We start from the raw sequence: 15641 nt of genomic DNA, 5'->3' as shown, positions 1-15641 counted from the left end.
AGGAAATGTAGTTTTCATTAAACTTGTGTTCACTGATGACATTACACAAAATTAAGTGTGAATGTTAGTAAATTCTGTCAGTTTTTGTTAAATTTTAACAGTGTCTTTGAAAATGACCCCATTACCAATCCCACACGCAGTACAAATGTTTGATGTTAATGATATTTCTCATTATCCTGCATTAATAGTGTATACTCAATGAGTATGATGCGTATTTGGCGATGAAATGGACATAAAGCACTCATTGCAGCTGTCATGCTCTCTCTCTCTCTCTCTCTCTCTCTCTCTCTCTCTCTCTCTCTCTCTCTCTCTGGATAATAGCAGTGAATTAGGAGGAGTAATATAAATCTCTCACATGAGCGGTTAGTTTCTATTAAGTAGAATTTCAAATGCAGATGTTGCTTGCAAACTTTCCTTTGGGTCTGTTATGCCTATGAAAATAATGTTATGAATATAATAGAGGGAAACATTCCACGTGGGAAAAATATATCTAAAAACAAAGATGATGTGACTTACCAAACGAAAGCGCTGGCATGTTGATAGACACACAAACACAAACATACACACAGAATTCAAGCTTTCGCAACCAACGGTTGCTTCAGGAAAGAGGGAAGGAGAGGGAAAGATGAAAGGATGTGGGTTTTAAGGGAGAGGGTAAGGACTCATTCCAAGTTTTTTCCCCCCTAAGGCAAGTCTTTCCGCTCCCGGAATTGGAATGAGTCCTTACCCTCTCCCTTAAAACCCACATCCTTTCGTCTTTCCCTCTCCTTCCCTCTTTCCTGAAGAAGCAACCGTTGGTTGTGAAAAAAGCTTGAATTTTGTGTGTATGTTTGTGTTTGTTTGTTTGTTTGTCTATCAACATGCCAGCGCTTTTGTTTGGTAAGTCACATCATCTTTGTTTTTTGAAAATAATGTTATAATGATTTGAAAGTTAACATGTCTGCTGGGAGAATTCGCATGGCCATCAAGACACAAGGTGGGTGCTTGTAAGCTGGCATGAGCCACGAGTTGAAATATTCATATTTGTACAAAATCTTATAGTTCATCATCTGTTTTACATAATAATCAGAAGCATTATTTCAAACCATTTTGATAACTCCTCTGATTTGTTACCTCTGGTATCAATTAAAACATATCTTTGACAAAGAACGAAAGCCTCGAAAAAATTATCAGATAATTTCAGAAAGAAATTCAAAAATATATGCATGAAAGGCAACATGCAGCCTATCCTCTAATAAATATAAAATTATATTTTCAAAATGACTGCATTGTTGTTAGTTTCAACTGTGCATTTTTTTATGTGGGGGAAAAAAAATAAAATAAAAAATGCAGCATCACAAAGCAGTTCGGAAGTAAGCTGCAATCAACAGTGCCAAACAAAGGTATATCTAAAAAAATGTGCGAGCAGATGATGTTCCGATGTGTGTGAAACACAGACATGAAATACCATAAGTAAAACCAACATATTTTGTGACTAACTGTTTTTCGATCCAGAAAGCAAGCCAAATTGTAAATATCTTTCATAACAGACTGTATTTGCAAAGACAGATTTGAAATACAATCAGTGTATATAAAGCAACTATGGATAGTGTGGCCACACAAATGAAGTTAATTTCTCAAACTAATTTATAAACAGTATAGCACAGCATTGCCTTCAAAACTTTTGGTTAGGCAGCTAGTTGGCATATAAATTTGTACTACTGTGGTGGGTGTGGGCTCCGTATCTGTCTTGGATACAATAATGTATTCACTATACTTTTCACAACAGCTTACCTGCATTCTTATTTTCTTATTGATTGAGCCTATTCCTGTGTTACTCCTGTTTGTTTTTGTATTTATAACCCAGTATTCACCTGAGCAGAAGTCCTGTTCCTTACAAGGGAAACTCCCCATCATACCTCCCTCAGGTTCAGTGGTCAATGGCCCAGTGGGTAGCCTGTTAAAAACTGAACACAGTTCAACCATGAAAACAGGAAGAAGTTGTACTGAACTGTGAAAAAAAAGCAAAAATAGAATCAGTGAGCAGTCCAAGAACAAGAAGTGCGATAAAGAGCAGCCTGAAACAGCAACGGCGTCGTGGGTAAGTTGTCGTGATATTGGACTGACAAGCGGGTGAGACGTGTTAAAAAAATCCCTCGTGCCAAACCCCCCCCTACCCCCACCCCTCACAGTATTATGAACTAACCATCTGGTTACTGAAATGTTTGTTCTCTTTTTGCAGTCTTGTTAGTTATAATATTGTAAGTTGGTTATTAGAAAACGAGTCATGTGGTAAGAATAGGCTATAATCGCAAATAAACGTGATGAATAGTGAGAGCAGGCTAAATACCACATAGATGTCTCATAGAAATGAAAGCAACAAATAAGCAGGAGTGAACTATGGTACAAAAAAGGAATTAAAGAGTCAAGACTTCCAGAACAAAATGCAACTTCGAAAACACTAAAAACATTTGTTTTGACAGAGCACAGAGAAACTGTTTGATTGTGAAACTGTTGTGCTCATTTGTTGCAGCTTATGTGACCAATTACTGTGTTTTCATCATTCCCTTGAGAGTGACAAACTATTGTGTTTTCATCATTTCCTTGGGAGTGATCATATTCACATTCATATGAACACCTATCTCGGGCAAGGAGGCATATCTCACTACTCACTCACAAGTCACACAAATTAGGTGCGTTGATAAGAGATTCCTATCATAAAACACATGTACAGCTACTAATGCCTTGTATGACACACCAGATGTGTTTTCCAGTGGAGGATTCGGTTGACTTATTGCTTTGTCATCAAATGTTTGCAGTTCCATTTCAAAAGTCACTTTCTTTTGAGAGTAGTTGTGCAGAATCAACTGTCATTATAGGTCCCAACCTTACAAATTGCTGTTGCAAAGGGACATTACACCACGACACACACACACAAATTTGAATAAAGCAAACAGCGAAGAAGGGAAAAAATTTGGCACGAGGGAGGTTTGATACGGCAGTTCAACACCATAACCACTTAACCACTAAACCATTTACCTTTCTGGCTGCTCTGTATTGCACTTCTTGTTCTTGGACCATACACTGTTCTTATTTTGCTTTTTTTTTTTTTTTTTTTTTTTTTTTCATGGTCCAGTACACCTTCCTGTCTTCATGCTTGATCTGTGTTTAGTTTTTGACAGGCTGTCCACTGGGCCCTCTTACCACTAAATCTGAGGGGGGCTGCGATGGTAAGCATTCCTTGTTAGTACCACAAAAGTACTAAGCCAAAAAAAGGAAGTGAAAATAAAAATTACGGTACACAATTTCTTTTTGTTTATTTTATTTCTTATTTTATTGTTAAAATGTTGAGAAACAATAAGTGGCATGTTTAGAGTACGTATAATGTTAACCTTTTTAAGCAGATACTTTATATCATTAAAACAGTTTGTAATTTTGATTACACATATAATATTAAAAATAAGATTTACCCAAGAAGCTTCTTAAAAAAAAGGTTATCGTCTTATATTCAGGGTCATCTTTTACTTCGGTAAATACAGTAAAACAGCATCTCCAAGACAGATTATGTCAACTTTCACTGAATGTTGCCAGGGAGCTCTGACAACAAGAATTATTTGCTCTTTTATAGCCCACAGTTTCCAAGTTGTTGACTGTGTCTCTTTGGACAACATTATGAAAGAGGTATCTAGTAGAAATTACCATCCTTTTCTGGAATTTTTTTATTTATGGCATTATCTGATAAACTGCAAACTGGTCATTGGTCCCTTTCCTTGAGTATCTTTTTAATGGGGTGTGAGTTCTTCAGTGACATACCACTTAGTCCCCAAATTGTTTGCAAAGTGGGCAGTTCTGAAAAGGAAGCAGCACCAGTGGAAATAAATACAATTTAGATCTTTCAAGGATGTTTTTAGGGACATTCTGCCCAGTGCAGTCTTATGCCAAGTACCATATTTTACTGACATTTTTACCGTTCTTATTATTAGATTGCGGAGTCAGACTAAAAAAGAATCTAGTTTATAATATGAAACTGACCTTTAACTCGTGAAAAATTGTCATCTGATCTTTCTGACACACTTGTTTGATTGTAGGTCATTTTAAAACTCCCTTCAGTGTGAATTCATGTTGGTTTCATCCATCATCTGTTTGTTCCATTCTCTAATATACACTTTGAATGGTTTATTTATCAAGATGTTGCAATTGTGAAGTAAGTCCTCCCGTAATAACATCAAGCTCCGTATTTCCCTGTCTCAGTTTCTCTTTCACAGAATTTTTCAAATTGACTACTAAACCGATCTAGCACAAGAAGAGAAGTCTTCTTCAATAAAGCACTGTTCCTTCTCTCCCACACTTTTAAGCCATATTTTCATACCAGCCACGTCCATCCAACTCTTTTCCTGTATGTGAACACCAGCACTTGCTGGTATTTCAGCTTTTGGCATTGTTTTGCGCTTGAAAAGGATCATTGGGTTTAGTACCATCAGCATAACCTGAAAGGACAACAGTGTAGAGCATTTTTCATGTCCACATGTTTTTTTATTTACAGTTTTAGCACCTTTCACGGCAATAGCTCTGTTACGCAGCACATCAATTGTCTGTGGAGTTTCGTCCATATTTGCTATTTTGCTTAATTCCACTGTTTTTCTTTGCATGTTGAATAATAAAACAATGGAGAGATGATGATTTCTCTTCATACTCTTGTGACATTTTAAGATACTTTGGTGTTTGTGGACTTGCTTATAAATGACACTTGATAAACGTGTAGCACTAACCAACTCCACTCGTAACATCTGTTAAGTTGCACTGTAGCAGTAGCTTATGAGCATGCGTTTGAATTATTTTTGTATTAATTCCAGTGCCATTTTGATGGTGTCCTTGAATCCATTCTAGTTTTGGCCATTTTGCATTCAGTCCTCATTTTGCACATTTAGTCTTACTTATTTTTCTCAGTTCTTCTTTACTAGCCTGCCAATCGCGAACGTTTTTTTCTGTTGATGGAGGGCCGAAATACTGCTCAGCTGGTCTGTTTCCATGTTCTTCTGCATATGCTATTACTTTCAACTCATAGCCCGCATCACACAAATACCTTTTATTTTTTTTCCATTATGAAATATTGTACTGTACCAATAACACAAACCACTTACAGTTCAAGTTCATTGGCACTGTACAATGCAATGGTGCATCATAGGCAAGACAGTATTGTGGTTTGTGATGGTGGGGAGGGAAAGAGACAGTGTTAGCAAGCTTGTGAATCCTTGCATCTCATGTTCGGCACATCAATACACTGCTGCTGCCAGTTGAATCCAATGTTACCAGATAGAGAGAGGTTTCCCGTGGCATTTAATATATAGCAATTTTTAAGAGCGGTGGGAATTTTAAATCAAACACTGGACATTTTTATATTGATTTCAAGTGCATGTTATAGTTTGTAAAATAAAGTAGGAAAGAACAAGCTTTTATATTAAATCAAAACTACAGGTAATTCTACAGTAGTTGTCATTTAGCGTGAAAATTATAAAAGTTAATTCATGAAAATAGTGTCCTTAAATCAGTTATTAGAAACATTGTCTTACTACAAAATTGCTTGTAGAAGGGATTAAAATGACATCATATGGAAGGAAATGCTTAAAAGCAACCAACAGTGAACTACAAAAGAAACTGAAAAACAAGAAAAATCAGGCGAAAGGATGGTTATGGACCAGAAAGCACAGTCAAGATGAGTGTTGTAAGAAACATTGAAGAGAAAGCTTTGTATCCAAAGAGAGTGGTAAAATATGGTTCATATGGCTCTGAGCACTATGGGACTTAACTTCTGAGGTCATCAGTCCCCTAGAACTTAGAACTACTTAAACCTCACTAACCTAAGGACATCACACACATCCATGCCCGAGGCAGGATTCGAACCTGCGATCATAGTGGTCGCGCGGTTCCAGACTGTAGCGCTTAGAACCGCTCGGCCACTCCGGCCGGCAGAGTGGTAAAAGTGCAGGAAATAGGTTATAGAGTATGCTTTCTGTATTTCCTATTGCATTAAAGTAGTAGCATGTGAGAAAGCAAGGAGATCACAGAGGGTGTCCAGGCTAGAGGTATACAAAAGCATTTCTTTATATTTCAGTACCTACTAAGGTTTATAACTTTATTCATCCAACATTGTACACAGGAGCCCAAACATTTTTATTCCTGTTCATGCAGTTCAGCTTGGGCACTATTTATAGCTAGGCAAATATCGAAATGGTACTCTACGTCTTGCCATATGTTCATAAGCATGATAGTGCTGCGGCCTCAACTGTCGCGTAGAGCTATTGTCTCAGATCTACCACATCTTGCGCTCCTGTTCTGTAAGCAGTGTCCTTGATGAACACTCACAGAAGTCCAGTAGGCTCGGATTGGGAGACCAAAGGGGATAGGCAATGGGACCCCGACCCCCCCCCCCCCCCCCCCCCCACCCCTTCTTCCGATCCAACACTCAGGAAATGTCTTGTGGAAAAATGTGGTAGCATCCCCATGATGGTGAGGTGTGGCACCATCTTGCTCAAATATGAGTTGGGAGTCATCTGTGGAAATACATAGTTGGCCAACATGTCGAGTGGGTGTGCCCTGTCAGTGACGTACATGCGCTGTGCGGCTCAGTGCTGTTCATGAGGACCACATCTTGGAGAATGGACCTCTTATCAACTGCGTATTTACCCAAAAACATAAAATGTTGAATTCTTTTGTTATAAGGATTTGGTTGTGTATACCTCTAGCCCAACACTGTATACCATCTGTATTGTGGTATACAATATTCTATGTGGAGATGGCAACTGACCAAGTTGATTTCAGTCAATACTTGCATAAATTGCTTAATCAGTAACCACTACACCAGTTTTAACTGATACTTATTACCAATACAAATATTTCTCCATCAAGTTTTTTTTTTTTTTTCCTCGGAGTTGACACATAATGCATAAACAATTTCCTCTATTTACCTCATATGACACTTCCTTGGCCAAGCGAACGGCTTAAAGTTTTCCACTCGTAGCATTTGAGGAACTTGCTTCTAAGTTCAGTATCACCAAATGAATGTAACAACATATAAAATACTAACTCCCACAGATGTAAGAAATGAAAATGAGCAATGTCACAGACCATTACACTACAGTCTGAAACTGAATTGTAGTTAAAGTTTGGTGTGCCGTAGTGGTGGGGTGGAGATTTAACAACAGCAAGTGGTTGCAGTGACTGCAGCTATTGTAAGATTTGCTGAGAGTATGTTGTGCCTCCCCTGTGAGCCTCACCCCACTACTCGCATCATAGCTGTAATTGCTAATGTAATTTTGGACTGAGTATAGGGATAGCATGTGTGGAAGTGAATTGTGAGTTGTGGGAACAACAGAAAAATAAGACAATTGGAGTGTTTGAGTTGTGATGTTACAGAAGGATGCAGAAAATCAAGTGAACTGACAAGGTAAAAGAAATAAGGTAATCCTCCACAGAATTGGTGGGGCAAGGGGTATAGGTAGAGGTCTGTGGAAATAGACAGTAATTGTTACCTTGTAGACACAAGCATGTGCTGTTACAGATATCCACTGCCTGTCTGCAGAGACCTGCAATAATAATTGCTTTGCATAATGGGCAATCAAAGAAATTTCTGTTTCAAGTATGCCAATCAGGCAAAATTGCTGTGAGCATTCTGATAATCATCCTACTGATGCACCAAGTTAGTTAGCCATTTAATAAGAAACTGGTCCTGCTGCATGAAGTAGTCTGTAACTGCCTACTGCTTGTCCTCACCTGATGGGAATCGTTGACCATTGAAGGCCCTTTTTAAGGGCTCGAATGCATGATAATTGCTTGGGAAGAGATCAGAACTTACGTGTGAGTGTTCGTGTCTCCCACTTTAGTTTGTGTAACTTCTGCATTACAACATTTGCAATGTGGCGATGTGCGGTATCATGCAGTGTCAGCCCCGTGTCACAGATTTTGCACAGTGAACAGACATGCTACCATATATACATTCTTCTTTCTCTGATGGCTGTCTATCAGTGTTCATTTACGCATTTGACAGCCACGAAAAGAATAACAGCACGTTGGTCCTGTTTGGATGCATTTGGTAATAACGTTGCCATAGTTCATGTTTCTGAATTTACCTCGCACCTTGGGAAGGATACAAATGCCACACTAATCCCTTACCTACTTGTTGGTGCTTATATACCCACATTGGAGTCATGCTATGTTGCATATACGCTGCAGCTGTGCACTCAAACAAACTTTTTAATCACCCCATGTAATTAAAAATTAAAGAACAATATCAATGCTTTTCATAAAATTATGTTACCTGCAAGTAGAGACTGGGGTTTCACTGTTGTATTTTTACCTGAAAACTTGGAAGTGTGTGGGCCCGGGTTAAACAAGAATGGCTGTTTCCATCCTTACCTTCTGGCAAAGAGCGTTTGAGCTACATCCAAGGGAGCAGCACCTAGTTACTATGTATGTACTGCCACGATCTATTGTGCTGTCCGTAAAGCTTGTTCTGGATGACAGCCCAAGCCACTAGCTACCAGAGAAGTAAGAGTTGCCAAATTTCTGCTGCCTTCAGTTAACACCTTCTAGTAATAGAATAACCATGAAATGAATGTGAAGAGAGACGTAGAGGTTCTTGAAATCCCACAAAATTTAAATGCAGCTGCGACAAAAAGCTCATCCATCTTGGCAGTAAAGACATGGAAATGGATTTTTCAAAACAGCACAGTCCCTTATTAATGCAGTTCCCAAGTTCGCAGCAGTGAGTGCCAAGGTATTGCTGCCTCATCCAACCACCATTTCAAGAAAGTGAAAGGAAACTGCTGATTGTCTGCGTGTTTCTAGAGAGATAATGAATGCTTTCAGTTATCTAGAAGGGGAACTAAAGTCATATCATAAAAAAAACTACATGGGAGTGAAAGCACATCACATTAACATTGAAGAAGGAAAACTTGAGCACCAGAGATTTCAAGAGAGATTAAAAAAGTGAAGAAAATATTAAACATGAACTGGAAAAGATATCACTTCATTCTGTTTTTTCATCACTATGCAGAACATCTTGTTTGTTGCCAACAGAGGTCCAAACATTGTAGTAGCATTTTGTCAATGTAAGTGACTACTGTTCAGCACACATCCTCAGTACTGTGCTAGAACACACGACTCAGCAAGACGTCAGCAGTGATGCGAGAGACACACAGCAGTTAATAAACTCTTGTTGGGCTGTCACAATTTTTTTAAAAGAGCTGGCTTTCAGACTCACCAGCAGAAGTCACAGAAAGGAGATGTGGAGATACAGACACACAGTGAGGCAGCAAATAAGACAAATTTGAATCAATTAATATATAGCAACTAGAGTTAAATCAAGACAATTTAATTGACCCTGTGGATAAAAAATTTTGAAAGATGTAGTAAGCTTTCTGACACCATTTAAAAATGCCTCCTTTGAGATATTTTTAGCGTCTTTGCTATTCCTGATCAAGACATTTAACTACGAAATCAGATTCATGAAATACTAGGACACTAAATAATGATGATCCGTTAAGTGCCTATCTAAACTTTTTACATGCATGACAGTAATAATATTCTGGAAAAGGCTGTTCCAGCTTGTGGAGCATCGTACACTCTATGAACAATCAAAAGTGGGAGGATTGTTGCATACTGCAAACAATAAAATGGGCTGCCACAGCGAACTTTGTGCACTGTCAGAGATGCCTTACGTGATCACTGATCTCATACTTGGAGGAGCCATTGCAATGAGCACTCCGGAGAGCCCCTGCTCTGACATTCACTGCACCTTACTTTCACCACGTCAATAAGGAACTGCGCCATATCAAGAAATTGTTTCCACAAGCTGACATCGAAATAAGTGTCCAGGGAATAGAAAAGCAACTGGAATCACTCAACAGGGGAAAGTCCACTGGACCTGATGGGATACCAATTCGATTCTACACAGAGTATACGAAAGAACTTGCCCCCTTCTAACAGCAGTGTACCGCATGTCTCTAGAGGAACGGAAGGTTCCAAATGATTGGAAAAGAGCACAGGTAGTCCCAGTCTTCAAGAAGGGTCGTCGAGCAGATGCGCAAAACTATAGACCTATATCTCTGACGTTGATCTGTTGTAGAATTTTAGAACATGTTTTTTGCTCGCGTATCATGTCGTTTCTGGAAACCCAGAATCTACTCTGTAGGAATCAACATGGATTTGGGAAACAGCGATCGTGTGAGACCCAACTCGCTTTGTTCATGAGGCCCAGAAAATATTAGATACAGGCTCCCAGGTAGATGCTATTTTCCTTGATTTCCGGAAGGCGTTCGATACAGTTCTGCACTGTCACCTGATAATCAAAGTAAGAGCCTATGGAATATCAGACCAGCTGTGTGGCTGGATTGAAGAGTTTTTAGCAAACAGAACACAGCTTGTTGTTTTCAATGGAGAGACGTCTACAGATGTTAAAGTAACCTCTGTCGTGCCACAGGGGAGTGTCATGGGACCATTGCTTTTCACAATATATATAAATGACCTAGTAGATAGTGTCTGAAGTTCCATGCGGCTTTTCGCAGATGATGCTGTAGTATACAGAGAAGTTGCAGCATTAGAAAATTGTAGCGAAATTCAGGAAGATCTGCAGCGGATAGGCACTTGCTGCATGGAGTGGCAACTGACCTTTAATGTAGACAAATGTAATGTATTGCAAATACATAGAAAGGAGGATCCTTTATTGTATGATTATATGATAGCGGAACAAACACTGGTAGCAGTTACTTCTGTAAAATATCTGGGAGCATGCGTGCGGAATGATCATATAAAATTAATTGTTGGTAAGGCGGGTACCAGGTTGAGATTCATTGGGAGAGTGCTTAGAAAATGTAGTCCATCAACAAAGGAGGTGGCTTACAAAACACTCGTTCGACCTATACTTGAGTATTACTCTTTAGTGTGGGATCCTTACCAGATTGGGTTGACGGAGGAGATAGAGAAGATCCAAAGAAGAACGGCGTGTTTCGTCACAGGGTTAGCGTGATAGCGTTACGGAGATGTTCAGCAAACTCAAGTGGCAGACTCTGCAAGAGAGGCACTCTGCATCGCGGTGTAGTTTGCTGTCCAGGTTTCGAGAGGCTGCGTTTCTGGATGAGGTATCGAATATATTGCTTCCTCCTACTTATACCTCCCGAGGAGATCACGAATGTAAAATTAGAGGGATTCGAGCGCGCGCGGAGGCTTTCCGGCAGTTGTTCTTCCCGCGAACCATACGCAACTGGAACAGAAAAGGGAGGTAATGACAGTGGCACGTAAAGTGCCCTCTGCCACACACCGTTGGGTGGCTTGCAGAGTATAAATGTAGATGTAGATGTAGAACTATCAAAGGTAAAATGACTTGGTTGACAAGATGGTTGAGGTTCTTTGTGTGTGTGTCATGTATGTCAACTATCTGTGGATGAGTAAATGGAACTTGTGGATGCGGAAAACATTTTTCGTATCTGTGCAGTCCTCTAAAGAGGAAAACATCAATTTGAAGAAGGTGCAGGATGGTAGGACAAGTGTTACGACATAAAATAATAATTTTCATTGTTCTCCTGCTAGGAGAACCTTAGAAGGCAAGAACTCGTGGGAAGGACAAGGATTGGAATCTGTATCCAACAAATATTGAGAATGTTGAGTATAAATGCCTCTGTGGAATGAAAAGACTAGCACAAGAGAGAGAGAGTTGTAGGTACCAGCATCGAACTAGTCATAAGACTGATGACAAATGTACACAAAATCCTGCCACAAGTCATTGGGAAAACTTGTTTATTGGTTCAGTCTTCACTTGACAAAAGGTATCAGGTGATGGATTGCAGCAGGGTAGATGCCTTAACATATTTTGTAGTATGTGTGATTTTATTCTTTTTAGTGCAAACAAGTGTAATGTCGTGAATATTCTCATAACTGGATATAAGCTTAGGAAACTTGGGTGAAGTTTGTAGTATAAACGTGGAAGTTTGATATCCAACATCATTTTTGCTTATGTCGCATTCCATAACTTTCATGTAGTGTTATTTTTTAACTAAATTTGAATTTCATTCTTTTCATTTTTTTCTTTTTTAGGTGTAATCTGTGTTCTGCACAATATCCTACGCAACAAGGCCTAACACAGCATCGACAGACTTTCCATAAGGAATCATTAGGCAATACAGAACTGGTCATACCAGTTGTTGACTTGAAGCAAGCCGGTGCACTTTCAAGACTTGCAAATCTTGGGGTGCACCATTATGTTCCCTTGAGCCAGCTAAATAGCCCACAAGGTGGCTATTTTGGACTTCCTTTAATGTCCGTAGATGCCAGTGGGCGTGTTCTTGGTTCTGTGCCAGGCATGACGGGTCTTAGCACTGGTACTGTGTTCAACCTTGGTCCATTGAGGCAGCTACCACGGTAGTTCCTTTTTTGTTCTGAAGGACTGAAAATGTGTCTTTGTGTACATGACTTTTGTGATATTATTCCACTTCTGCTTTTTGCTATCAAGGTATTTTTTTATTTACCTGCAAATGATGGCACATTACGGAGACTGTACAAAAAATCGTTGATTTTTTTTATTGTTTGTAGTTTTTATAGTTATTTTGTTTTTAAGTATTTTACAGTGTATTTCACAAGAAAGAGACTGATCCAATTTTGTACAAATTGTATGTTTGTTATAATACTGAAAAATGTATAAGTGTGTAGATCTGAATTATTATTGCATAATAATTATATAAAATGTATCTCTGCTGCACAAGTATTTTTAGAACTGCATGTGAGCCACAAGTAAACCATTAGAGAACAGAATATAAAGTATTATTAATCTAGGTGTGTGTGCAATGCATTTTGTAAATTCTTGTCTGAATGGATGAACTGTGATGTGAACAGTTATAAATGACAATGCCGTTCAGTAGGTAACATGTTTTCAGTAGATATATTTCCATGTGAACTACTTGTGTTTCTGTCTTTTACTGGAGTCATTTTTGTATTTATAGATTGCCATCCATTTCTTAGTGTGAAAAATGTAAATCTGTTTTGGAATGTGATAACTGCACTGTATTAACATGTGCTAAGTGAAGAGTGGTATTTGATGGATAGTTGGAAAAGATAACACCTCTTGTCATGTACAGAAAGTGTACTCAATGAAGATAAAATGTCTTCACATGGTGCCTTATTGTGCCTTTATTGATGCTGCTAATTTGTTAATCATAAAAACTGATTCCTTAATGTATTATTTTCATTAAGAAGTGTTCTCATGTATAATTATTCTCAAAGGTGAATAAAGCTTCATTGAAGTGCAAGTTTCCAAAACACAGATTTCCAACAGTTAGGAAAATAGGATCTCACAATACTTTCTGGTTACAGCAGTGTGTGTTTTATAGAATGGATGGATGTCAGCTTAAATGCGGAAACACCATCATTTTGTTTCATGAACAGTGTTCTGGACAACACACATTCTGTTGTAGAACTTTGTGTGGAGAGCGTAGTTACACTGACACTTGATGGAAAGATTATCTTTATAGACTGGTCAGTGTGTGTTGTGTTCTTCAGTGATCAAAAATTCAAGAACAGCTTTTAGGAAAAATCAAAATTTTTCTTGTTAGCCTGAAAATTAAAATGTGCAGCCTTCAGTTATGAATAACAAGTTCATTATATTCATCCCCTTACAAAATACAGAAGTTACCTACAATGTTAATAGTCCATATATCAAATGAATAGTTGTTAAGTGATTAATCATAAAGGTAGTTGTAAAATCAGATGGTGAGGACAAGTCAGTCTTTAATTCTGAGTTTGCCATCAAAGTGAGAATGGGCAATCACTTATGCTAATTTTATAGAAACTGAATTACACAGTTTTATTTCAAAAATAACTTTCCTTTCTTGCAATTAATTGATGAGATCCTTTGAGGAAAGAGTTAATCAAAACTGTGATAATATTTGATTGTTCAGTGTAATTTTTGAGAGGAGAAAGTACTGAAGGTTGCATGTATTCATTACAACATTTTTCTGTGTATCAAACTTGTAATTTGCACTCTTAGTTACTCAGATTTGTTTTTTGTAAATATTTTCTTTCCATTGAGTCATCTGTGTAAACATCCTGTGTGTTCCAATTTGTCTTATACTGAAATGGGCAGTGAAAGGCCAAAATCTGATACATCTGGTGCTTCTGGGAGAAAAGGGATGCAAGGAAAAGTTCCTACCAAAGTGATTTACAGTATGTTGCTTTAATCTCTTTAAGTGTAATATGAGTAACATGTTTAAGTACAGGGAAAGGAATGGAAAGGTGTATATTGACTACCATTAAAGTTGTGTGCCATGTTATGATTTGCAGATCAAGCACTTCAGTGTACTGGCAAGGAATTTGAAAAGCTGTGTAATTTGCAAGCAGGTTCTTGTGGTAACTACATGGTGACTTATTTATTTGTACCATATTCTTATCTTTCTTGCTTCTCCAGCTGACTTCAAAATTATAGTTTTATACAATTTGTGTTTTGAAAATTGTAATTACAATTTGTGTATTGTATAGAAACTAATATTTACTTTAAAATCTTAAAGTAAAATACAAATTTTATGTTGTAATATTGATGAATCCCAGGGAGGATGTGTTAAATGAATGTCATTCATCATTTGTATTGAAGTACCAGATTTTTTTCAATTGATGGATATGTTGAGATGTGTGTTTTAATGCATGTTATAAAGAGAAAACCATAGGGCTGTATCAGATGTACAGATTATTTGCTGTTAATCTCTGGCAGCTAAAAAATTTATATTAACAGTACATTATTGCATATGCATGTATATGAGAGTTTTATTTCTGTTCATTGACATTTGCTTTATGTGCATTTATGTAAAAAAGTTGTTATTTTCCTAGCAGATATGAACATTCTTTGTGTTCACACATGCAGTTGTGCGGAGTTATTCCAGTATGCTTTATGAGACAAATTGTTGTCTTTGAATTAATTCCCAATATTTTTGATCTTCAAATTTTTTTTCTTTTCTTTCCCTCCCCCAAACATTTGTACAATCATAATCTCATGTAACTCTCATACTGTCATATCAGTAATAAAAATATTGTAGCAAATTGCATGGACCAGAATGAGCTTAAAAATTATTTTGGTATAATTGTTGATTTAGGGAATGAACAAGTAACAGATACATTATACTCTTCATTTTTCACGACTAGGAAGAATGAGTAAGCTTTTATTATGAAAGGGGTTCCATAAGAAAGATAACATTCAAAATATTGCCACTGGTGTTGATAGGTGGATACATAGTAGGTTATTGTAATGTGATGTGTATTAAGGTTCTTTGGTTTAAAGGAAATGTCCCAACTGCAATTTATTGCCAAGTACTCGAAGTTTACATAGTGAGAGTGATTTACAGAGTGAGAGTGTAATGTCACGAACACAGATGTGGTATCGGTGCCTGGAATATGATAAAGCATAACATATCTATGTGGCAAGGAAAGGTCAGGCCATGAAAATATGTACTCCTTAATATGACAATGTGTGCTATATCAGATGGTTCATTCAAGGCAATCATGACATTCACTTAAGTAAGGTTACATATGAATCAATGTCCATAGAGTTTAGTTGATACCAGCAACATAATGGGCTAATGGAAGGCGTGCTCTCACTGGGTACCATGGTAACTCACACAGTGGGATGT

At 37.8% G+C, this 15641-nt stretch overlaps 1 protein-coding gene across 5 annotated transcripts in view; it reads left to right on the top strand.

Moving 5' to 3' along the window:
* The window catches only part of LOC126416125 (histone acetyltransferase KAT6A-like), a 63491-nt gene extending 48434 nt beyond the window's left edge, over positions 1-15057 (top strand). For all 5 annotated transcript variants that reach the window (XM_050083650.1, XM_050083651.1, XM_050083654.1 and 2 more), the window contains exon 9: positions 12067-15057. In XM_050083650.1, coding sequence (XP_049939607.1) covers positions 12067-12394 — 328 coding nt within the window. In that variant the 3' untranslated portion in view covers positions 12395-15057. The remainder of the gene's footprint in view (positions 1-12066) is intronic.
* The last annotated feature ends 584 nt before the right edge of the window (positions 15058-15641 follow it).

Source organism: Schistocerca serialis, chromosome 8 (assembly GCF_023864345.2).
Source record: "Schistocerca serialis cubense isolate TAMUIC-IGC-003099 chromosome 8, iqSchSeri2.2, whole genome shotgun sequence".
In the NCBI taxonomy this organism is placed as follows: domain Eukaryota; kingdom Metazoa; phylum Arthropoda; class Insecta; order Orthoptera; family Acrididae; genus Schistocerca; species Schistocerca serialis.
The sequence above is the reverse complement of the archived record's forward strand: the minus strand, read 5'-3'. Positions and strand labels throughout refer to the sequence as shown.